The following is a 24,524-nucleotide window of genomic DNA, read 5'->3' on the forward strand; positions in this document are numbered from 1 at the left end:
AAACTAAAGATACCTAGGAAAATATTTAAGATACATGTCATGTTAGTTAGTCCTTTTGAAGAGTACAGATTCTTATGTATTCTATATATCTACTGAAATATAATACTGTATGGTAATATAGAATTTTTTGCAGTGCATTAGGTGCACAGATGGTACTTGAAATAGTTTCAACTTGGAGGAAAGTAATCCCTGCAGTGACTTCCTATTATAGTCTTTGCAGTTAGGACTGACTGTTCCATTGATGAATTGTGTAGTAGAGTACAAATTGTGAGGCAAGGAAATCTTTGTATGCAATATGAATCAGGGCTTGGTGATTTAAGTGATTACAAGCCTTGCTTTATTAAAAAATCTTTTAAAAAGCACAGCTTTTATGTTGCTGCTGAGCTTAATTTCTGATAAGGGCCAAAATAAAGATATCCGATGAGGAAAAGTTGGCTGACAGGTTTTCTGGGCAGCTGTGCAATAGCTATTTTTATGTAAGGAGTGAGCTAAAGTGCTATGCGTAGAAGGAAAATTCGCACAAAGATTCAACCCTCATATGTGTCTCTCTCTCTCTTTTTCCCCACCCTCTAGTGATATGCAGCTTCCGAGGAGCTGTACCACAAGGCTTGGTCCTGGAACTAGGTGAAACTGTCCAGATCCTAGAGAAATGTGAAGGTAAGTGTGATATCCAAGAGGGAATCCCATTTTCTATACATGAATATAGTAATATCTTATTTCTAGCAGATTTTAGTAAGTTGTTTGGAAATCGTGTTGCATCAAAGCAAAGCACTTGAATAAAACCTATTCTGACCCACTTTCTGTAGGAAAGGCTGAGTGCTGTTGGCACTAATCCAGTCTGATAGGGGGTCAGTGTGTTTTAAGTTAACCATCTGTCCAGAAAATCTTGAACCCTGACCTGATTGCTGTATTGTAATTGTATCTTACAGTGAATTTTCATCATGTGAAGTATATAATCAGTATCTTTTTTTAATGTATTTTCTCAGTTTTACTGTTATGCATTTCAATTAAGAATGTAAGAAACATCAGACCACAAGAAAAGTATTAGTTATGAAATAGATTAGCAAATCATTTGGGAGCAATACTGGAAAAAAGTGAAGAATATGGGTTTAGGGGGAATTGCTTTGCATTTATCTTCATGTGGTGGTTTTTTTTTTACCTAGAGGAAAATGCCATTGTAAGTGTTATAACTATAGGTCTGTCTTATGTGGCTGGAGATGTCTGTGTGTGAATAAATTGAATGTCCTAATTCTCTGCTTTAGTCACATGAATAGTATGATTGAAGTTGTTGTGTTTAAAAGGAGAATGATTTTTATCCTAATGTTCAGAGTAAGCAAGTGGTGTAAAACACGTCTATTGAGAAGCAGGTTGACAAGATACAGTATGAGAACGTGTTTCAATATAGTCTGAGGTGGAATAATGTAACCTTAATCCCGAAATGTTAAAACAAATTCGAAACCCAGATCCACAAATCTGTAGGTTTAGTTTTGTGTTTGTTCAGCTTGCAGTCATTTTTCATCTCCAGTGTTAATGTTGCTACCCAAACCTTCTGCATGCTGGTCAGAAGACTGCTTTTCTTCTCTCGTGCCTAGAACTGTCTTTTGCTCTTGAAGCTTTTTCTTGTACTCAGGTGTTTTGTTTGTTTACCTGCTGACTGAATGCTTTATGAAAAAGTGACCTCATACATGCATTTTTTTTCCTAGGAAAGCAGTAGCTTCTTCATCAACACCTGTAAAAAAAAATTTCTGTTGAATGAGTTTTGTAGTGCAGTGGTGATGTTTAATCCATGAAGCAGCATGCTGTAAACAATACGTGTAGTATTACACCTGCAAATTATAATGTTTTTTAAAGAAAATCACATGTGATTTAATGGGCTAAGCTTTACTCAAGCACTGATTGTTAATTGGAGTCATTCTACCAGGTCTTGTGAATTAGGGCATGGTGCAAGCTCAGGAAAAATTTATTGCTTTGCGTGAGATAGTATAACTCTAAGGGGAAACAGTGTATATTGCTGAAAGCAGTCATGATATTTTCAGACCGTTTCTGATAATCGAGGAAACTTTCAAAACTGTGGGAAATACACAAAGGAGCAGATTGCTTACAGAAAAGCAAAAGGATAATCCAATGCCTCTTTACAGTGTTACAGTAATTAGGCTCTATATATTTCCTTTGCCTGTAGTTTTGAGGATGATTCCTCAAAGGCAGTTCATGCCAGTCTTCAAATTGCTGAGAAAGGAAGCTCTCAGACAGAGTGTTTTCCTGGGTGGAAGGAGGAGTTTGTACACAGTTTTTTTGGTTTTGTTTCTTACGCCCTTTGTCCTGTCATTTTGGTTTAAGTGCCTTTACCATGGACTTTAGAAAGATATATTAATTTTGATAATAACGTCTGGAACTCCACAATATGAAATTTGTCTAAATATTCAGATGGGCTGTGCTGCAGCTCTTGCATGTGTGAATTATGAAAAGAAGCACACTAAACATGCAGAGTAGCTTCTTAAAAGGGAAAAAAAAAATAAAGTAGTAGTAGTTTAAGCATTCTTGCCTAAGTGGTTGTTTAACACGGTCCTTGGTTTGCCTTGCAAATTTAGAATGAAACATATCTCATCTTCTACTTCTGCATTATTTGCTGGGGGTTCTTTTGTCCAGACAAATGGGATAAAGTACTGTTAACCCATGCAAATAAGGGGCTGTGGGAGTCAGCAGAAAATTCATTGCTGTTTCAGATTCACTTCTTAGAATAGTTTGTGCATAATTCTCTACAGTGCGGACTTTGCTACTGGGTTAAAAGGATTCACACACACACATACCTTCTAGTGACGTGAAGAATGATTTTGGAGGATCACTGAAGAATTCAAGGCTGACAAAGATTCAAATACTAGATATACATTTGAGTGTACTTATTTTTAATCATAATGACTTATTGAATAACTGTTATTATCACAAAAGAGCACTCGCTCTTTTGTAGTGACTGGTGTAAAAAGCAGTTGCTGCGTTTAGAGCAATTGAGTGAAAGAGTAGGGAATCTTCTCTAATCAAGTTCCCTGGTACCTCTGCAGCTAAGTTTCAGATGTACTTGCAGAGTAAAGGGACGTATGCATCCACACGCATGTACACGTATTTGTCTCTTTAAGACTAATAAATATGAATACCAATTGATAACACATATTTTAAAAAAATCTTTTTTATTGTGGTTGTCTATGCATATTTTAAATAAAAAGCAATGAAATACAGTTGTGATTGTTACTATGGATCTTGTTCATGTGCTTGAAATTGGAATTTTTGAATTGCAATCAATTTGTGTGCCTATGACTCCGTGTGCTTTCATACCAGACCACAGACATCTAAATCGCTGTTTTCTAACCCTGTCTAAATCTGACAAATGCCTCCCACTGCTTCCCTGCCCCCATCACCCCCCATTAATTCAATATAACGGGGTTCAAACCCATGGGCTTGGTGTCTGCCTTTCCTCTGGAGCTACCTAAAGCTCCATCCATGTTTTCACCAGACATTATGCTATTTCTGAAGCATGTGACATTACTACGGTGGTTTTAGAGTTGCTGTTCTCTACGATTCCTTCCACTTATGATCTTGCCACTGGGAGAGAACTGAAACAGTGAGTGATGTTCTCTGCTTTACGTGCCATGCATTGAGGAGGTGAAAGGGTATGGCGATAGCCTGCCACCTATAATTTCTGAAAGACACAGTTTTCTTTTGTCAAGTGACGAAGCATGAGTGCACACGTTGTTTGAAATACATATGGACTGTGTTTTTCAAGTCTTTCAGCTCCCTGCCACTGGCATTCAGAGTAAATTTAAAATGTCTGTTTCATCCATGTGTTTTTATTGCTAGGGAGCAGTTTTCTCTAAATTAAAAATGCTACAGCTTCAGTGACTTTAAGTATTACCTTGAGACTCTTACATATTCACTGAAGAAAAGAAACACTAGCTGATGCCTGAAGCACCAGTTAATAGTATGTTACCTTACCCATGCAAATTCTGGTATCCACACAAGTATTTATATGGTTTTAATTTGTCTGTATGTTAATAAGTGTTCTTAAGCCATGTGTGTAATATATTTAAAGTTTCCCTCTGTTATTCCAGCTGTGACAGCATGGTCAAACAGAGGCTTTCCAGTATTTGGGATGCTTAAGCAGCAATTAGGCGTTTTTCTTAAATTCTTGAAGAATTCAGTGTGCTTGAGAAGTGCATTCTTTGCCCTCCTCCCAAGTTGTACCATGCAGATGAGTGAGGAATCGCGCTTCAGACTGCCATTGCTGGGGGAGCAGTGCAGATTTCCTTCCACCGGGAGTGGGGAGCTGGCCTGGGGCTGGCTGGGCCAAACTGACTCACTCCCAGGCCAAACTGACTCACTCCCAGTAATTTGCGTTTCCCCTGAGAAACATGTGTTCAGTGAGATATCACTTCCCCTCTTTGCCGTTTTTCCCCTTTTCATCCCTTTTCCTCTTTGCCTTTTGTGGAGCGTGCCAGTGGAACTGAAGTCTCTTGGACCCACGTAGCTGCTGTGGAAGATCTTGCCTGGCTATTCCAACTAGTCTTTTGGAGCGCAGGAGTGGCTTCTTGATGGCCCTCTGCTTGGCTAACACCAAGATAAAGCACATTCTCTCTCTTCTGCTTTTGTTGTGGCATTTCTGACTGCGTTATTAGCATATACCTGTGGTTCTGCTGGCGCAAGGCTGCTCCCTCCCATGGTGTTGGCAGGCTGAGCTGGGTATTCATCTGCTGCTTGTCCTCTCCTGGCACTGCTCAGAGCATCAAGCTCAGAACAGAGTGGTCTTGGCGTTGAGTGGTTTCGGCATCAGGAAGCTTTTGCTAAGCACTGTTACCATCCCTCTTCTGGGTCACTTTGAATACCTTTAGCTCCGCACAGCAGCCTGTAAGCAGATTAAAAGGTAAAAGCAATTGTTTATTGCCTAGTATGTGGAAAAGATAACTTTCCTTCAGGTTTGAGAGTTACAGTACTGCAAACTGTACTGATTTTTGTAGGATAAAGAAGGTTTGAGTTCTTGTAGCAGATTCTACTTACAGTGCTTTCTTTAAGAACCAAGTTTAGCTTTAGGAATTACCATAAATACTTTTGTAATTTATTTTCAGAATTCTGTTTGTCAAGAAATTATATGTGGAATTTGGGTTTTTGAGCTTTATTTTTCTGAAAAATAGATCGATACCTTTCAATTAGGAACCATTTGTTTTTCTGCTAATGAGTACTCAAAAGGGAGGAGCTTTTTCCATGTGACAGACCTTGTTGATGCATTGGAAATCTGAAAAGGGTTACGAAGTGGCTTTTAGAAAGAATAACCTGTTTTGTTCAAGGCACTTTCAAGTAATGATCAAAAGAGACTGGTAACTCTTCTAATCACTCAGATGAAGAGGTTGAGATGTGCAGGCCTGCCACAGGGCTCCTTCTGCAATTTAACTGGGATTGCACTATGGCTGAGACTTCCGAGTGTGATACATCTTTGGAAAGACTGTACTTCAGTCTTTATCTAAGAGTATGCAGGTTTCTGCAATATGGCTTCAAGTTTCCCACACGGTGAATTTCCATATGTATGGGTAGTTGTAGGTGAATTATATGTTATTTACATAAGTATTTTTTGATATGTGATATTGGTATATACATTCACAATCCATTTTTCCGTCCTGCCTCTTCAGAGGCCTTCTTGAATTCAATGTTCAGAGGAGCTAAGTAGGAAGACTAATACTTCTTATAGTTGAAAAAGGGACAGGGACACATTCTTGCATGTGTGAATATATGTATAGTCAATGCAGAGGGGAGAGCTGTAGCTCAGCCTGCTCTTAACTTTTCTTGGCTTGTATCAAGTACAGTTAGATGGTATTGAAAAAAAGCAGCCTTAAAGGGTTGTGTTTTTTCCTGGGTTTTATGTTTCACCTTAGAAAAGTAATGTTTAGACTCTGTGGTAGGCCTGGCTGGCATGGATCGCTGTGCAGTGTTGCTTCAGGTGGTCTGCCTGGTTTATCTACTGCACTGGGCAGCAGAGTCCATGTAAAAGCAAAGTTGGAATAGGCCTTAAAGATACAGTCACTTGTCCAGATCACACTGGAATGGATGTGATTCATTCGGTTTTCACAGAATCACAAAATCTTCATGGTTGGAAGGGATCTTTGAGATCATCAAGTCCAACCATACACAAACACAAAAAACCCCCCAAAACCCAACAATCTCGGGCACTAGAGCATGCCCTGAAGTGCCATGTCTACACGTTTCTTAAATACCTCTAGGGATGGTGACTCCACCACCTCCCTGGGCAGGCTGTTCCAGTGCCTGACCACTCTCTCAGTGAAGTAATTCTTCCTGATATCTAATCTAAACCTCTCCTCCCCTTTTCTTCTATGGTACTTGGATTAAACCTTTATCTTGTGCATACTGAGAATGTAAAGCATGAGGTCCTTTATCAGTTAGATTGAAAAAACATATGTAATTCCTGCACTGTTTATGTTTTACTGAGGCATTATGTCTGTGAATACTATCAGTTTCTTTAAAGCAAACAAACATAATCTTTGCACTTCCAGTCATCAAAATTTAACGTGTACGTGGCTTTGTCATGACACTTACCCAGAAATACATGCAACATTAAGATGCAATCCAAACGGCTGCATTCATCCTCAGCTTCTCACAAATGTTCAAACGTAACAGTGCTTTCTTCAGTTGTTGTGCTGTGGTGTAAGGAGTGGGCTGATCCTGTGCTTGTCTTCCTGTGTGATCAAAGAAGAGAAGGAAAAAAAAAAAAAGGTTGCTTGCAGCGTCTTCTGTATCATTGAAGGTATTTTTGCCCCTTCTAGGTTGTCTTTGTTGTTTTATCTACTTCATTTTGACTATGATATAATATTTGAAATTCATCAGACTTATTTGGGATATATTTAGCGTTCTTTCTATCCTGAATAGGACGTTGCTTAGAATGGTGCTTCTAAGAGACTAATTTTTGGTTTTCTTAATAGCAAATGATGTTATATGATACGTAATATCTCTTTGATTCAAGTCAGCTGTCCTCGCTGTGTCCCCTCCCAACTTCTTGCCTACTTGCTGGGGGTGGCACATTGGGAAGAAGAGAAGGCTTTGATCTTCATGTTGTATAAGCACTGGTCAGCAATAGCCAAAATGTTGGTGTCTTATCAGCCACAAATCCAAAACACAGCTCCAGACAGGCTGCTGTGGAGAAACTTAACTCCATCCCAGCCAGACCCAGTATGGTGATTCATTTCTTGAAAAAATTAGTTAGAATTATCTGTTTTCCTTTCCCTAAGTCATCCACTAGGTCAAGCAGTTTGAGAATATTCTTAGCTGTCAGAAAAAGAAATGAGGTGAGACATCATATGCATGAAGCACAGTGTTTCTCTGTAGAGATTTGTAGGTGTTCTAGCTCTGATCTTACACTTTAACTTCATCTGTCCTCAAATTCTTATTAGCTACCGATAATTACTAGATAGTTAATCTGTTCAAATTGTGGATGCTCACGATTGTTGTTTCACATCGACTTATTCACAAAATTGTTATCACTTCATATCCATGTTTTTCTGCTTCTTAATATGAAATCCCATCTTTTTCACCATTTCCTTGCAGGCAGTACCCTTTAAAGGCCATATATCACTAGAAAATGAATGCCATAATTCTAAAGTATTAAAAATTATTTGTGTACAGTAACATCTAAAAACATTGGTCAATATTGAGGTCTAACAGTGTAGTGCATATTGTGATCACAATTAGCTGAAGCATCTGCCCAGATTTCATGAGTACTGTGATTAAATCCTCCAAAATAAATGTTCTTTAAAATAGATTATTAGATCAATATTAATCTATTTAAGACTAATTCCAGAATAAAGGTTTAGTTCATTTTAGTGAATAACATAATGCAGATGCAATTTTCTAAATGTGTTTTTTATTAAAAAAAAAAAAAAAAGGCATTGTGCCTTTTCTCGTAGCTTTTAATTCGAGATACAGAATGAATTTTTGGTGGTGTTCACTGTAAGCAAATATGGAACTACATTTTTCAATTTAGTGCTTTCACGTTCTGGTGAGCTCTCCTTTCTCCTGTATCTTGCTTACATGGAGTTGGAGGAAACTTAAAACAGAGAAATGTGATTCTAAAAATATCATACCAAGCTGAACAAGAAAAGGGAAAACTAAGATCTGGAGAAGATGTACAAGATGAAAGGGAAATATACCACTTTTCAAATGTATAAAAGTATTTACAAAAGGGAAGTCCACAAAATATTTCCCATATTCTCCAAAAGAAAACTATCTGGATTCAAATAGCGGCAACGTAAATTCAGGTTTTGAAGTGCATGTATGTTGTCTGAGCTGCTGAAATAGGTTGTCCAGTGAGGATTTGCCATCTCTATTTGACATAAATATTCTAGGTTTTCAAGTACTATACCAAAATGTTACTGTTAAGTGCAGTTTTCTTGGCCAATGTTGATCAGTGGAAGAAATTTCTTCTAAAGATATGCCTATGTAACACCAGGACTTTGACACTGGTCTGTGTGGAGTAAGAGAAATATACTCTGTTTCTTTGGAATACTGTGCAGAAATACCTTGGAGTTCTGGTTTTGCACAAGTTGTATGGATCATTTTCCACAGGCAAAGAGGGCTGTGTTATTCAGTCCTGATGATAAATTATTGGACACTGTTAAAAACAGGGTAAACATCTGCGAGGAGAGGTTTAGAGACATCGCTTGGATGAGCTGGATGATTTCTCAAGGGTCCTTCCATTCCTGGTTGTTTAGGTTTTTTTCCACAACTCTGTAAACATATACCTTTTAAGCTTTGAAGATTTGTTTTGGGATTAAGAACTGGAAACTCAGAAATAAGGTAGTTTTTTGAAAATGGGTTTCATTCCCTATCCTGCACGTCTAAATCATTAATAGATGCCTGCTTTATCAGCTTGTGTTCTAAATTTTACAGTTCTGTTCACAAACTTAGATAAAACCACTTTTTTCCATATTTACCAAGAAGTTTGCCATTCTGTTGTCTTAGAAATAAACATACATTTTATGCTTTAAGATACAGAGTCAATGAATATAAAAGTTAGCAGCATGCTTTATTTAATATTGGTAACAGTGAATCACAGGATAAATAAATTTATTTTTTTCTGTGACCTTCAAAATATATAGCCTCTGTTACTTAAAAGCAGGTGTTGTAGGCATGGTTGTGTGCTTTAGAAATTGCTTATTTTAAAGATCTGTATGTGTTGTCTGCGCATATATGTTTGCCATGAAGTTTGATCAACTAAGTAAATTGAAAACAAAATTTTATTTTAATATAAGTAGTAATTTCATGGGAAAATAAATTTTGGTGTTGTGTCATATCTTCATGAGAGATTTATGTAATAAAGAAGATGGATTTTAATTTTTTCCATACTACGATTTGCAAATGTCTTGAATTCATCAGTTCTTTTCTTTTATATTGACTCACATTTCCTTAAAATAAAATCAAGACTAGCAAGCTGTCTTTAAAACATAGTCAAGGCCTTCTTCCTCACTTCTGAGCCTCTAAATGATACTCATGTCATAATTCTGCCAAATATGAAGTCTTAGGAATAGGAGTAATTGGCTTCTTCTGTCTTAACTTCCAGCTTTTGCAGCTTTGGCTTTTACTCCTGATTTATTGTCCTGTCCGAGACCTGTTATCTGATGGGGGATACAAGAATAATAATTGGGTTTGTGAAATTAGATCCTACAGTCTGTTCTGTAGTCTCACAGACATACATAAGACCAGACACACGCGAAGGATTTATATTTGTTTAAACAATATTAGAAATGTATGATAATAGCTTTTTCTGTCTTTAAAAGGACAGATTTTTGAAGTCTGGAGATATTGTTAAGGTAAACACTATGAAGAGACTCGCGTACCAGCATGTAAGAAAAGTGTTCAGTAGAGATTGTTGCCTGAGTGCTGAATGTGGCTTTGCCACAGAGGCTAATGATTGTGAGCACAGTGGCTAAGCGTACTAGGCTGCTTTTATTCTTGGTGGGAATAAACAGGAGTATTCCAGGTTCTTAATCACTTGTCATCATTGCAGAGCCAAAGAATGATTAAAAAAACCCAAAACAAAACCCCAACAAACAATAAGAAAACCCCAAAACCCAAGCCCTTGGGAGGCACAGCTGGATATTGAGATGATCTCACTAACTGCATATTTTTCAGTCAGTTTGCCTCTGTGTAAAGTAAACAGTGGCACAAATTAATATAGTGTGTTTTGTCTGTTTTTAGGCTGGTACAGAGGTGTTTCCATTAAGAAGCCCAATGTAAAGGTAAGTGTGAACACTTTTTTTTTTTTTTTTTTTTTTAAATCTAGTGGGAGATTGTATCTATTTTGCTGTTGCAACTCTGTAAACGTTTCTTTTCCTTACCCTTATGATTTTACTTCTCTAACTTTTTTCCTGTGGGAGGACTAGATTTATTTTCTAAATTGAGAGAACAATACTCATTAGTCACCCAAAGGATCAGAAGCCTTCCTGATATCTAATGGAATCTTTCCAACATTTATAAATCTCATCCAGTTTGATCCCCTTCACGCTATTCCCCTAAGAAAAGCAGAGATGGGTGATCTTATACCACTGAATTCAGGATTTTTAATGAACATATTTAACAATTTGTGTTATTAATCTAAGACAACTTTGAAAAAAGTCTGATGAAAAAGGATATTGTAAGTTTGTTCTTTTTTCAGATTTTTACAGTTTAACCACTGCGGTTGGTTATTTTCTAGTCATATCCCTGTTTCGCTCTCAGAGAACTTTTTTGGCTGTTCAGATACAAAAGTTATGTGAGTGCGTGTATATTTTTGTAAATGTATGTGTTGAAACACATAAATAGTTGCTGCTATGAAAGCATCACTTCATTGTCCCTTGGTTTAAATATAGCTTGATTTAAAAATAAGAGTACCAGATTCTTCATCTTTACCTGTATAATGGAATATAATACAGGTATTCCTGTATTGTATTATATGTATTATTTCTGTATTCCATCTATATATGGAATATAATACAGGTCATATATTACCTGCACTATGTTTTCGTGACTATAATACTCTTTAAATGGAAAAGCCTACATTCATTGTGTGCGTGTTGGTACATCTTCTCCTTGTGTATATGTTCACTTTTGATTGGAGAGCCCTTCAAGCCTTTCTTGGTTTCTTAGGTAACCAAAACAGAAATAAACAGCATTAATTGGAAGTGAACCAAACAAGAAACTGAAGTACCATTTCTTCCTTTTCCAAATTTTTGTGTGGCTGAAAGCATACACATCTATTTTATTTTTTTCGCGATTAAGCCATACCTGTTAGATTTATCTTTTTTCCTTCTGCAACTTCAGTCTTGCCTATGAAAAAGAAGGATTTTTTCTTAGCATTTTGAATCACCTTTACTTAGGATTCCTTTCAGCCTCCCCCCATGAAAATTTTTCTTCCTAAATGGTACTGTTTTAAAGGTCTAAAAAGGTAAAGGGCACACTTGATAACTGACACTTTTGTGAGAGGTTGTCAGCTGGTTTTTAACCTGAAGATTACCAATCTGTAATACAGTCCTGTAGTCCCCACTGAAGCGCCAGGTTACTGTTCCTATTGACTGACTGCCTTTGCTCTGAGGATTCAGGGCCAGGTGTTTTAAAGAGATAATAGAATGCTATGAAAAGTTTGGTTTAAATTACCTCTTTTCCCCATGTCTCGTCACATGAGAGCACAGTGGCACAGGCAAAGTTAGAATCCAACTGTCATGGGAACAGCAAAAGGCAAATAACTAGCTATGCCAGGCGGGTTTAAACAGCTTTTTGTTGGAAAGAAAGAGGAAAAAGATAGCTCCAGGGTATGGAAGTAATAGTATACTTTCCCTAGTGAAAGACTGGTAGGGGGGGCTAGACACAAATTTGATGGTGGGCTTTTTGTTTTGGTGGTTTTTAAACCTATGTCCTTGTCATCTAATGTAGTGTAATGTAGCATACTGATAGGCCTGCTCTGGAAGTGTACTGGTGCTGTGCTGCGAACTGCGCAATAGCCACTTCCCTGGCTCTCCCGGCTAGTTTACATCTCTCCAGTAAACGTTGCTGGTAGTTACTTCTGTTACTCATTCCTTTCTGCTGACTGCAAACTGATCTCTGAACTCTTCCTGCTTGTCACACCTTTTTCCTGCTTGCTCATCACCTGTTAGTGGACCATCGGGCTCTCACAGTCTTTGCAGTAGGAAGACAATTGGCTGAATTTAAATGTTTTCTTTTAAATCAGCCTTGTCCCATCCAAGACAGCTGTGTAGAATTAGAGTGACATCTTTTCATTTGGTCCTAGTTGACTTCCGATTTCTATACCAGAGCATATTTCCCATACAGCAGTGTTTCTGAACACTTCAGGAGTTTTTGGGATTGAAGGGTGCTCAGCTTGAATCTTTGTATGATATTTTTATTGAATAGACTTGCAAAACTTCCTTAGTAAGAAATTAATCTTTCAAGATGGAGGTTTGATTCAGTGTGCTGTCCTGTTCTAAGGAGGATTAAAATGATCAATTTTGACTAATTTGAATGTTGACTTTTGACTGTGGTAGCTTCTTTGAGACAGTGTTAGGGTTGGGTTTTTTTTGAATAGGTATATTGGCAGCTATTTGTTGTGGCTTAGAATATAAACGGTAAAAACTGCAAATGTATTTTTCTAACTTACAGACTTTTTTCTCTTGCAGGGGATTTTTCCTGCAAATTACATTCACTTGAAAAAGGCAATCGTCAGTAACAGAGGGTGAGTATTTGTCCTTCTGTTTAAGAAGCTGCAGTGTTTCTTATTTAGAAGGGAATCTTAAGAAATTAAAATTTATACAGTGGTTTTAGTTCATTGTATCTTTTGGTGTGTATTGGGGTTTAGAAATGAATTCTGCAGACCTCTGGAATTTTTTTTTGTTTTTTTTTTTTTTAATATAGCAAGAATCAATTCTGTTGGTTACTCATGTTTGCTTTTGCTTATAAAATTTTAAATTCAGACGTATCATCTGAAACACACACATTTTAAAGAACTCTATTTATATTTTTCATTTCTGCTTGTTCCTCACTGGAAAAATTCTATATGTTCCTGTTTGTTATGGGGGGCACCGGTATGTAGACAGCGCATCTCGTTTATCAGCAGATTTTCACTGAGACATAGCTGACAAGGTAGTTATGTTACTTTGAAACTTTTCAAAAAGATCCAACCCTCCACACCTCAAGCCAAAGAAGGACTGAAGTACACTCTGATGAAAATATTTCACCTTCACTGTCTTTATATGTAGCTCATGTTGCTAGAGGTACGTTTAGTTTGTATTAATGTGAATAGCAATACTGATGGCAACATAATGTCAGAGATTTTACTGTGTGGAGGCTCTATAACTTGAAGAGTTTCCTGTGAGATTGACTGAGACTCCTGAAATCAATATCCTGTGTCTTCACTGCTGCTCTTACCTGCATTTTCTGGATTAAGGCCACTGTGGGGAGATTTATAAGTGCAGCATTTCAGACAGTGACCCAAGGCAGCAAATTCAGTGTGGAAGATAAAACATTTAATAAAATGGCATTTAGTGAAGGGCCTGTAGAAAAACGTGACTTCTGTTAGTGGATTTTATGTTTATCCTCAAAGGGACTGCATAAAGATTGTAAGGGTAACTGTAACACTGGTGCTTCATAACTTTTGGGTGTATATAAAATGATACATATTGCAAAGAATGACTACTCCTGATGTGTACTGTCCTTAGGGGAGAGACCAGTGTCCTGTAGTCTGTAGTTAATTAGTACTTGGTGCTTCTGAACCAGAGATCACAGTTATTTGATTTTTATGGCAAAAGAAATTCTGCCCCTGTATTTTAGGATATATTCAAAGTGCCAATGTAAATGCTTGTGAAATAATAAAGCATGGTATATACCGTTCTTATATTTGAGTTATAGAACCAATGTCATGTCATTAGTATGTGGGTATAATGGAGGAAGTGCAGGATTATAGGAATGCAGAGCTTTATATTTACGTGGTTAAATGTAGTCCTGATGTGCATTCTCTTTAAATCCAGCCATAGTGTTGAAGGATGATCTTCCAAAATGTTTTATTTTGTTTAACCATTGAAATGATCTTTGAACATGACCTGAAGAATAGGTGTTGGGATTTTCATCGTATTCTCAGTGTCAGACTTCAGATCACAGGCACGCTCTGTGGTGATTTGTTAAAGCATGAATTGGGATTTCCCAGTCTTACTGTGGCCAAACTTGACAAAAACTCCAAACAAGCCACCAAAACCCAACCAAACCAAACTGAAACCAAACAAAAACATTGCAGAAGTAGAACAGAGCGCAATCTGAGATGCCAAGTGTCTGTCAGCGTTTGTTTCTCACAACAAAATGTGGGAATGATAAGGTCATCGCCATAATAATAGAAAAAAAAAATTGTGATCTGCCTTAGCCTTGTGGTAAATATGTATGTGAATCGCTGCTTTCCGGTCCCAGCTTTATCGGGTTGAATACATACCTAATATGACTATGTCAGGTTTTTAAGGTAGTGATTTTTCTAATATATGTATATTTTGGATCTTAATATAAGATTTACTTACATCATTGATTGAAAATGAGTTTTTGGTAGCTTGGAAATGAGGAATTTAAGCTTTTGTTTAATAAGTTTTCTGCTCCATGAATACATAGAGACATACAGTGATGTAACTTCATCATCCTCTCCCCCATCGCTTGTTACTTTTGGCTTCAGCTATTTTGGCACAACTATTTCTAGGAAGAATTTTCAAATGCTGCCAGGAAATACTGCCGTGACAGTGTGTGGCTTTTTAAAAAATTATTAACTTCTAAACACAAACCAAAAATTTTTGGAATTAATTATATCCCATTGTTCATGTATTTACTTGTTAGCACTCATGTAACTCTGCAGAAAGGGCAGAAGAGATAGCCTAAGCTCGTTATGGAATGGGGAGCTTGTAGCTTCTCTTCAGGGGAATTTCCACATAGCTGTATGCATAGTTGTACTGCTGGAGAGGAAGGGATCAGTGCCCTTTGTGGCTGTTGGATGTGCTGCAGAGGCTGAATCTCACTTGACACCGCTTGTCCCAAACCATCTCTTGACCCATTTTTTTTCTGTACCAGTACTTTAGATCTATGGAAAATTGTTCCAACAGGGTGTGTTTCAAAAATGTGGTATTTTGATGTTGGGTTTTTCTTTTTTTAATTCTCTCTCTTTTAAAAAAAATTCCTGAAAGAGCAGAAGCTTATTTTTATAAGACCTTATTTTTATAATGCCTGACATTTGTTTCAGTAATAGCATTCAACGTAAAAGGCAAGTCGAGGCGCTAACGGCTCAGTAAATATAGTGGTATTACAGTAATTACAGTACATACATTAGTTATCACATTCCTGCATTTCAGTGTGATAAAAGAAGAGAGAGCTGTGCTTCCCCTTTAATGGGTATGGAGGGTCTCAGCCACAAGTCCTATTCTTTTGATTAGAGGATAGCTCATTTGGGTTTCATATCCAATATTGAAAACGTCTTCTGGATGGGAAAGGTTAATAGATGGTAGATCTTTCGGGTGGTTAATTATATTGGCTAACATAGTAATTGGTGGGGAAAAAGGGTTGGACTAGCTTAGAGAGAAGGGACACAAACTGTGAAGGACACTACTTTGCATGCAAGTTAATTTAGCATGCTGTAATCATGAAAAGTGTTTTCATTGACCTTGATTAGAATGAAATTATGTATTTTGAACAGGTAACTAGAAAATGCTTTACATAAGCTGATTCTTGTAATGTACTGGAAGAACAGTTGATAGGACTCAGGAGTTGCTTCAGTGTTACAATGGATGAAATGTTGCTCTTCAGATATTTTTGCTTATGTTGAACAAATTAAAACAAATTCAAGTTCTAGCACTGTGGAAATTACCATGCTGCCATTTCTTTCTTTTTCTACATTTTCCAGGGTACCTTTCCTAATTTTTTCCCCTCTTCTTGTATAGGCAATATGAAACAGTTGTTCCACTTGAAGATTCTGTTGTGACTGAAGTCACAGCCACACTGCAGGAATGGGCTGTACTCTGGAAACAGCTGTATGTGGTAAGAACAGTACTCTTCTCATTGTACTTTATTTCTCAAATATCTTGGGAGATATGTTGCCTGCATTTCAGTTCATGAGGAAGAAATCATAATCAATGGTTAGACTTGTTTTGGCTAGTGGGGGGTTCGCTAACTGCCGAATCGCTGATCGTGTGAGGTTCACGTGGGCTACATTAGAAATTTCAGCAGTGTTAAAATGCTGCCTTCAAGTCTGAAAGCTTCATTGTTTAAAAAAACCCCAATTTTAAAGCGCTCATATATATAAGACATAGTATATGTGTTTAGTAACACAATGGAAGACTTCTGTAAAGTCACATAAAGACTTCAAAGAATTATTCAGCGCAGTCTGAGTATTTGTTCTAGAATCTAGAGTTTGAAAGAGGAAGAACTCAGAGGTCGTCTTACACGATTTTTCCTTCATCTATTAAAAATAAACTCAAGATAAGCGTATTGAGTTTTATACTCATTTATTTTAAATCATTTTCAGTTGCTGCCACATAATGTCACCTACCTCTGCTTTCATCTTTGTTCTTCTCTTATTTTTTAATGGCCAAATCCTATGGAACAGCAAGTAAAAAAACTTGCACATTTGAAAGTATTTGTTTCCTGTTGGTTCCCCCCCCTCCCCTTTTAGGTTTTTAGCTTAGTAATTACAAGCCATAAGTGTAGGATTAGGATAAAGAACTGTAGGTGGTATAAGCATGAATTTCCTTTCTTTCCTTACTTTAGAGAAATACCTCTACATAGGGCTGCAGCAGCTTTGTTTCCTTATTTCAACCTGATGTGACAGTAGTTTGATATCTAGGAAATAAAACCGGAAAAGATCCAATTAAATGTGTAGTGTATCTCTATCATAATCAGCCATGTTCCCTACTACCTTCAAAAAGCAATCAAGTCTATTATGAAATTAGTTTTACTTTTGTTGCTCCCACTTCTTCTATGGTGATCATATCATATGCCTCTGAAGAAATTTTCATGGAAACTGGCATCCAATCTAATTGGGGGAGGGAAGAGGGGACATGACACATGGTATATACACTCTTTTTTTTTATACCACTCTTACACCTCATACTCCTCCTCCTACCATTTCAAATACTTACCTCTCTGGTGTATGGGAATAAAGCAATCTTTTCTGTTTTCTTCCTGTAAGATTTTCTCTCTCCCCAGTGTCAGATGAAGAAGGCACAGTAATACTGACAATGGTATTGAATTGGAGAAATGGGAACCATTTTACCTACAAATGAGTTACGCTTCCTTTCTACTAATCTATTTCTTTTTTATTGTTAAAACTAGTTCCTTGAGGGGAGGGAGAGAGAAAGCTCTAGCTATAAACTTTCACTTAGTTGTTTTCTTTCTGGGACTGCTTTCTATTCTAGCTCATTATGCTTATTATAACATTGCACACAACATTATTGTATTCTTAAATAACAGAGGAAAGAATTTACTGTTTTCATAGAACTTTGGAAAGAGGCATCTGTTTCATGATTGGAAGAAATTGGCAGAGCTTCAGAGTAGAGAATAAATTGTTTTGTGGTGGGTTTCTCCAGAAATTATTAAAAAGCACAAATAAAACAACAACAAAATCCCCAAGCCCCCACTACAGAACAAAACAAAAGAACCCAAACCAAACCTAAATATTTTATAATGTAGAAATAATCAGAGAAATTTTTAGGTTAGAAGGGACCTCTTGAGATCATCTTGTTCAACTGCCTTCTGAAGTAAGGTCAGCTGTAGTACGTTGTCCAGGACTGCATCCAGTCAGGTTTTGAGTGTCCTGTAAAGGGAGACTCCACAACTTCCCTGGACAAAGCTGTCAGTGTTTGACCACCGTGAGTGTTTCCTCTACGTTCAATACTGTTGATGTAATACTTGGCTCTTCTGACATGAAAGAACAATCTACGCCATTTTTAGGTGGGTAACAGAAATTTGTGCCACTTAAAAACCGTAAATCTGAAGCCTGAGGAAGTGTATGGAGGTGCACAAATGGATGTGGTGGAGCTGGGATTAGGATTTTATAATTGGTATTTAGGCTGGGAGCTACTCTGTAAAGTTGTATTGTATAATAAGAGACTAAATGGAAATATTTGCTTGTTGTTGTATCAGCACCAGCAGAAATTTTTTATTATTCCCAAACTGTAATACAAATCATCTAAGAAAGCTAATTAATGTTATTTATCATGCCACTGTACCTAGTCAGCTTTATAGAAAAGTTTCTTACTGTAGTGGAAGTTCAAGTTCTTGTTGTCACTGCAGATGTTGCAGTAGGTCAGTATCTGTAAATGGTAACAGTAGGCACTTCGTTATTTAGTAGTATTGCACTGTCAGGCATCTGCCAAACAAAATGTACAGCCTCACCTAATATCTCCGAATAGGCCGAAATGTTCATCTTGTGCTTTTTGGCAAGCTTCTTACTTGGATCAGGGCATGAAACACCAAGTTTATTTCAATTAAAAAGTCCAAGAAATTGCTGTAGTAATATTGTCGAGATACATTGTAAGGTTTGTATTTGCCTTTCAGATAAACAATAGGAACTGGGATTTAATACCCAGAAAGCCTAGAGCGATTAAAATGCTACCTGAAGAGGGATGCTATGTCGTTCTAAGATAAAATAGCTCAGCTGAAAAAATATTGTAGGGAGGAGAACAACAGTGAGAAATGGAAGGGCAAAGTTAAGCACAATTTTGAGAGAGAGAGTTGTAGAAAATTATTTTGTGTGAAATATTGGCAATCTTTCCTGGTTCTGTCTGACTACAGAGAGACCATGCTATTACCAGGGAGAAACTGTGCGTGGGGAAGCTTGAGTTGGTTTGAGTTAGAAGAGTTGTACAGTAATTTTAGTTTGTAGATCTGTGAAATATATACTGGAAAGGTTAGCCTGAGTTCACCGTACTGCACAGGGCTGTGATATTCTTGCAATTTTTGCTATCAAGGTGAAAGCAAAGTGATTGTCTCAGTAGAACTAGAAGCTGAGACTGTGGAGGAAAAAGCATTTGTGTGCAATGAGTTCTTAAAGGAAGAGCTGTGCCTAACATGAATTTGAAACGGCAAGATGTGTGGTGTGTTCTTTGCTTTACCGTAGTATCATGTTATGCTCTGGGTAGTTGGATTCTGATATTAAACTCTTTAAATGCTAACAAACAATAAGATTTTTTCAAAATGCAGGAGGTTTCTCAAATTAGAAAGGAAAATAAATAATGCTGCTATGGAAGGTATCAGAATTTATTTATATTGTGTGGGTTTTGTCGCAGTAAAGATAACCTAGTGAATTCTATACCTATCTAAAAATCACCTTTTTTTTGTTTCTGAGTAATGTTTATTATTTTTAAAAGGCTAAAGATGATCTGACTTTTACGATTCTGGGGACAGACTTTTTAGTAGGGCCTGTTGTGATAGGACAAGGGGTAATGGTTTTAAACTAAAAGAGAGAAGGTTCAGTCTAGATATAAAGAAAACATTTTTTACACTGAGGGTGGTGACACGCTGGCCCAGGTTGTCCAGAGAGGCGGTCGATGCCTCATCCCTGGAAACAGTCAAGGTCAGGTTGGACGGGGCTCTGAGTGACCTGATCTAGTTGAAGACGTCCCTGCATATTGCAGGGAACTTGGAGTAGATGGCCTTTAAAAGTCCCTCCCAACCTAAACTAATCTATGATTCCATGGAAAGAATATGTTTTTCCCCTATTTGAATATGTAGTCTGTGTGCAGGCAGATACAGTGTCATGACACTGGAAAACAAAAAAAGCATTTCTTTCCTTTCTGACCTGCCTGTATCCACCCAGGCTTCTAAGATGAGCACAGAAACAGTAAGATTTAGTAATTACTTTCTGTCAAAAAAGGTCACTGTTCTATTTAACCTACTTGGTTTGGATTTCCCTGCTTTCACCACCATTGTACAAAATCTTTGGGAGGGAGTTCACAGGAACAGTGTGTTTAAAATCTGTTCTGGGTAAGCTCTGTAATACTGAGTTGCTGGTAATGTGGGTAGAGTTTCTGATAACCGTAGCTGACCAGATGGAGGTGTGTATGTGTGAGTGTATTACAATATATTGTATTACAATATTACAGTATTACAAAGGCTTATAAACAAAAGATACCAGCAGTTCCCTTCCCCGATACTGTACTTAATATGGAGTGGAAGAAGAAAGAAAATGGGAAGCTGAACTTTTTCTTGTGACTACTCCAAAGGGGCAAAGAGAGCAGAAAAGCAGGAACAAACCCTGGGGAGGCTTCTGTGGGCACAGAGATGGAATAAGATGCAAAATTGCATTTGTTTCGGTGAAACGTATGGTGTGGCTCTCATGTAGTTGCCCAGAATAGTGTATGGCTTTCCTTGAGACAGCAAAATAATACCAAGAAGGTAGACAAATCTTATCAACACACACAGGATAAGAAAGTTAGTTATTTTTATACCACTTCTAAATAAAGGATCTGCAAGTTCTCCATGAGCTTTAGTTAATTAGGTCAAACAAGACTCCTGTGAGTTGTTAAGTCAGCTGAAGAGATCACTGTAACCCACAGTTGGAGCATAGTAGCTATTTTAACAGTAAAAAAAATTCCTCAGAGTTTTTAAGATGTGATGTGAGGACTATTTCTGTTGAAATAGCAGATGACTGTAGAGAGACCAAACATAATTGCCCAATTTAGAATTTGGTCAGATCAATAAAGGTAATTTGCTACTTTTATGCAGAAGGAGAGCCGGGGGGGGGAGAGGGGAGGAAGAGCGGGGAAGGGGAGTGGAGTGACTTCTCGTTTAGTTTTAGGAGTAAGATGTAATGGTGTTGGGAATAGATGGAATTTTTGCCAGCTGAGTCTGAAACAAGTTTCCTCTTGGCTCCTTTTAAATTTTCTGAGGATCCTATCAAGGAAAGGGAGTGGGTAAAAGGACTTGGTGCAACTGAAGGTGTCTGATTTGGGTGTTTTAGGGTGTCCCTAAAACTGAAGCATTAGTTCAAAACTCATCTTAAAAACAAACCAGCCAACCAAACCAAAACTATTCACTGAATCACTAGTGTAGTTTACTTGTGTAGTGGAGCATTTTATGAGACATTTTTATTTATTTTTATTCAGAGATGCCTTTTGCTTCATGTCAGAATGCCTTCAAGTCAAGGCAGGGCATATTTCATACACACATATAGTTATGTGCAAGCAAACTTCTGGAAAGATGAGGTATTTGTACTGAGACAGATGTATAGAGATGGTATTGCACATATATGTGGTCCTCTTTAATTTTTCTGAGTAATTTTCAAGGTTAACTGCAAATAGGAAATTCCTTTAGGGTGATTGTTCAGGCATTGTGAAAGAGACATCTAAAAAGAATCTTAAGAGCTTGTCTGGCCCCAGTTGACACTAACACAGATGCTCAAAATTATCATGTTGTTATCCCTAGTCCTATGTTCTAATGTTCGACAGTATTATGGGTATTTTTATATCTTTGGAGTGAAGGCTTGGATCTTCATGGAGTGGCCAGGAGCTCAGATACGAGTTTGAGGGAGCTGGTAGTCATGTTAACTACTACACAGAATATAAGGGAAACTAAGTAGCATCTAGTTCTTCAGTTCCTCAAAGGGACCACTATGCTGGGACCTGATTACTTAGCAACCTAATCAGAGGCTTTTAGCAGATTTGTCGTTTGATTACTAGAAAATAAATAACTTGGAACATTTTTCTTGATTGGGTTGTGAAGGGTATGTGCAGAATGATTTGGAGAATGCAGAATGATGAAGAATTCAGTGTTGTATGGGTAAGGTGGATATTTGTATAACTTGGTATGTTCAGTCATGGAAGGGGAAGGTGGAGATAAATCATAGAATAGCCCAGGTTGGAAGGGACCTCGAAATATTACCTGGTCCAACCTTTCGTGGGAAGGGGAGCATAGATGAGATTATCTAGCACCCTGTTCAGTCACATCTTGAAAACATCCAGCGATGGGGACTTTACCACATCTATGGGGAGGTTGTTCTTACTGTAAAAGAACTTCTTTCTCATTTTGAGATGAAACCTCTCCCAATACAACTTACACCCATTTGCCCTGGTCTTCTCCATGTGGCTTCTTGCAAAGAGGGAGCTTCCATCCACTGTAGCTGCCCTTTAAGTACTAGAATACGGTGATGAGGTCCCCCTGAGCTGCCTTCTCCAGAGAGAAAAGACCAGACTCCTTCCGTCTTTCCTCATAGGACAGGTTCTCCATCCCTTTGTTTATCTTCGTGGTTCTCATTTGGACTCACTCCAGTCTCTCTGTGTCTGTCTTGAATTGTGAGGACCAGAATAAAGACCACAATATAGAAGTGTCACAGTGTGATTTATGTCCACTAAGGCATGCCATTAGGCATACCACTAGGCAGTTAGAAGGTTTTGCACCTAAAATTGTAGACTTTTAGGCTGCTTTTATAGATGCTGTCTGTGGAAAGTTGAGTAGAAGTCCTTCTCATGCTGTGTTAAATTGAGACTTGCATTTATATAAATTTATTACCTATGGTTTCTTGGAGGTCTTTAGTGGATGTCATGACCTCTACATTTCTTCTTTGGTGGGATAGTCCTCCTGTAGAATCTACACTTAATATTTATTAGTTCACTGCCATAAAATGCAATCCATTTCAGTACATCTCTCTGTTAGCACCAGCTTGCTGAAGTTCAGCTTAAGTGCTTCATGTTTTAAGATTATAAAGGATTCTCATAATTACTATTTTTCCTTTCCCTATTTTTAAGAGATTTAATGCAGTCAGTCTCTCTAGGTCGTTTGTGGAAGCCTGTGAACTTTAAGGAATTACAAGTAGGCACAAGTTTTTAGAAGAGTGTTGTGGTTTAACCCCAACCAGCAACTAGGACCATGCACCCGCTCACTCACATGCCCCCCGCCCTTCCCCCCACCCCCATGGCAGGGAGAAGAGCGAAAGGAAAAAAAAAACCTCATGTGTTTACATAAAAAGAGTTTGATATAACTGCTTGCTCGTTGTCATTTTGCTGTCTACCAGGACCCCCAGATCTTTCTCTTCAGAACTTGTCTCCAGCAGGTCCACGCCTAACCTGTATTGGTGCCTAACATTCTTCTTCCCCAGGTGTAGCACCTTACACTTCTCCCTGTTGAACTTCATGAGATTCTTCCTTGCCCAGCTCTCCAGCCTGTCTAGGTCTCTCTGGATGGCAGCACGGCCCTCTGGGGTGTCAGCCACCCCTCCCAGTTTGGTGTCATCAGCAAACTTGCTAAGGGTGCACTCTGTCCCCTCGTCCAGGTTGCTGATGAATATGTTGAACAGGACTGGACCAAGTATTGACCCCTGGGGGACGCCACTGGTTACAGGCCTCCAGCTTGAACCTGTTCCATTAATCATTACCCTTTGGGTCGTGTCACACAGCCAGTTCTCAATCCACCTCACTGTCCCCTCATCCAGCCCACACTTCCTTAGTTTCCCAATGAGGATGTTATGGGAGACAGTGTCAAAAGCCTTGCTGAAGTCAAGGCAGATGACATCTGCTGCCCTCCCCTCATCCAACCAACCAGTTATAGCATCATAGAAAGCTATCAGATTGGTCAAACATGATTTACCCTTGGTAAACCCATGTTGCCCACTTCCAATAACCCCCTGCTCTTCAACTTGTTTGGAGATGACATCCAGAATGAGTCTCTCCATTACCTTCCCAGGGACGGAGGTGAGACTAACTGGTCTGTAGTTCCCAGGGTCCTCCTTCTTGCCCTTTTTGAAGACTGGAGTGATGTTGGCCTTCCTCCAGTCTTCAGGCACCTCTCCTGTTCTCCATGACCTTTCAAGGATGATAGAGAGTGGCCCAGCGATAACATCTGCCATTTACATCCACATACAGATTTATGATACCATTTAAGATTATTAGGATCAACTAAGTTTCTATATACTTTCAAACAAATGAACAAAATTTTGACTATTAAACAAAAACTACAAAGTATTAATCAGGCTGTATGGGAGGAATATATGTTTAGAGTTACCATGGAGATGGGTGGATTTTAATAGATTTTAAAAATAAAGACAGAATTAAATGTAAGTCACCTTCTGGTGTCCTTGGCAAGTCCTACTGTGACAAACTATGTGCAGGGTGTTCTTATACTTTCTTGCTTTGTAGGAGAATGTTATTTAGTTATTGATATGGGAGGTTATAATACCCTATTTACCAAAATAAAAGAGTGTAACTGCCTTCCTGATGTTGAAATTTATAGCAAATTGGGGAGGGGGGATTTGGAAGGGAGGGGGAGGATGTGAGACTAATTTTGAATTTTTGAAGTGTTAGCTAGTTTGTAGTTAACAAAGAACTCCTTCCCTTTAGAACAATATCCAGTCTGCTGCGTGCCGAAAGCATTGTTACAGTATACGTGTAAAGTACAAACACGATATTAAAACATGGGAATTTGATTTTGAGTGCTAGTTTAAGACCAGCTGTGAATAGACAACCAGCAAAGACCCAGAATAGAATTTACCGAGGGGA

At 38.0% G+C, this 24,524-nt stretch overlaps 1 protein-coding gene across 1 annotated transcript in view; it reads left to right on the forward strand.

Moving 5' to 3' along the window:
* Positions 1–420: 420 nt before the first annotated feature.
* The window catches only part of DOCK3 (dedicator of cytokinesis 3), a 195,197-nt gene continuing 171,093 nt past the window's right edge, over positions 421–24,524 (forward strand). The window contains exons 1-5 of the mRNA XM_074151695.1: positions 421–430; positions 574–657; positions 10,246–10,286; positions 12,696–12,751; positions 15,978–16,074. Of these exons, the coding sequence (XP_074007796.1) occupies positions 421–430; positions 574–657; positions 10,246–10,286; positions 12,696–12,751; positions 15,978–16,074 (288 nt within the window). The remainder of the gene's footprint in view (positions 431–573; positions 658–10,245; positions 10,287–12,695; positions 12,752–15,977; positions 16,075–24,524) is intronic.

The sequence above is a fragment of the Numenius arquata genome, chromosome 8, assembly GCF_964106895.1.
Source record: "Numenius arquata chromosome 8, bNumArq3.hap1.1, whole genome shotgun sequence".
Lineage (NCBI taxonomy): Eukaryota > Metazoa > Chordata > Aves > Charadriiformes > Scolopacidae > Numenius > Numenius arquata.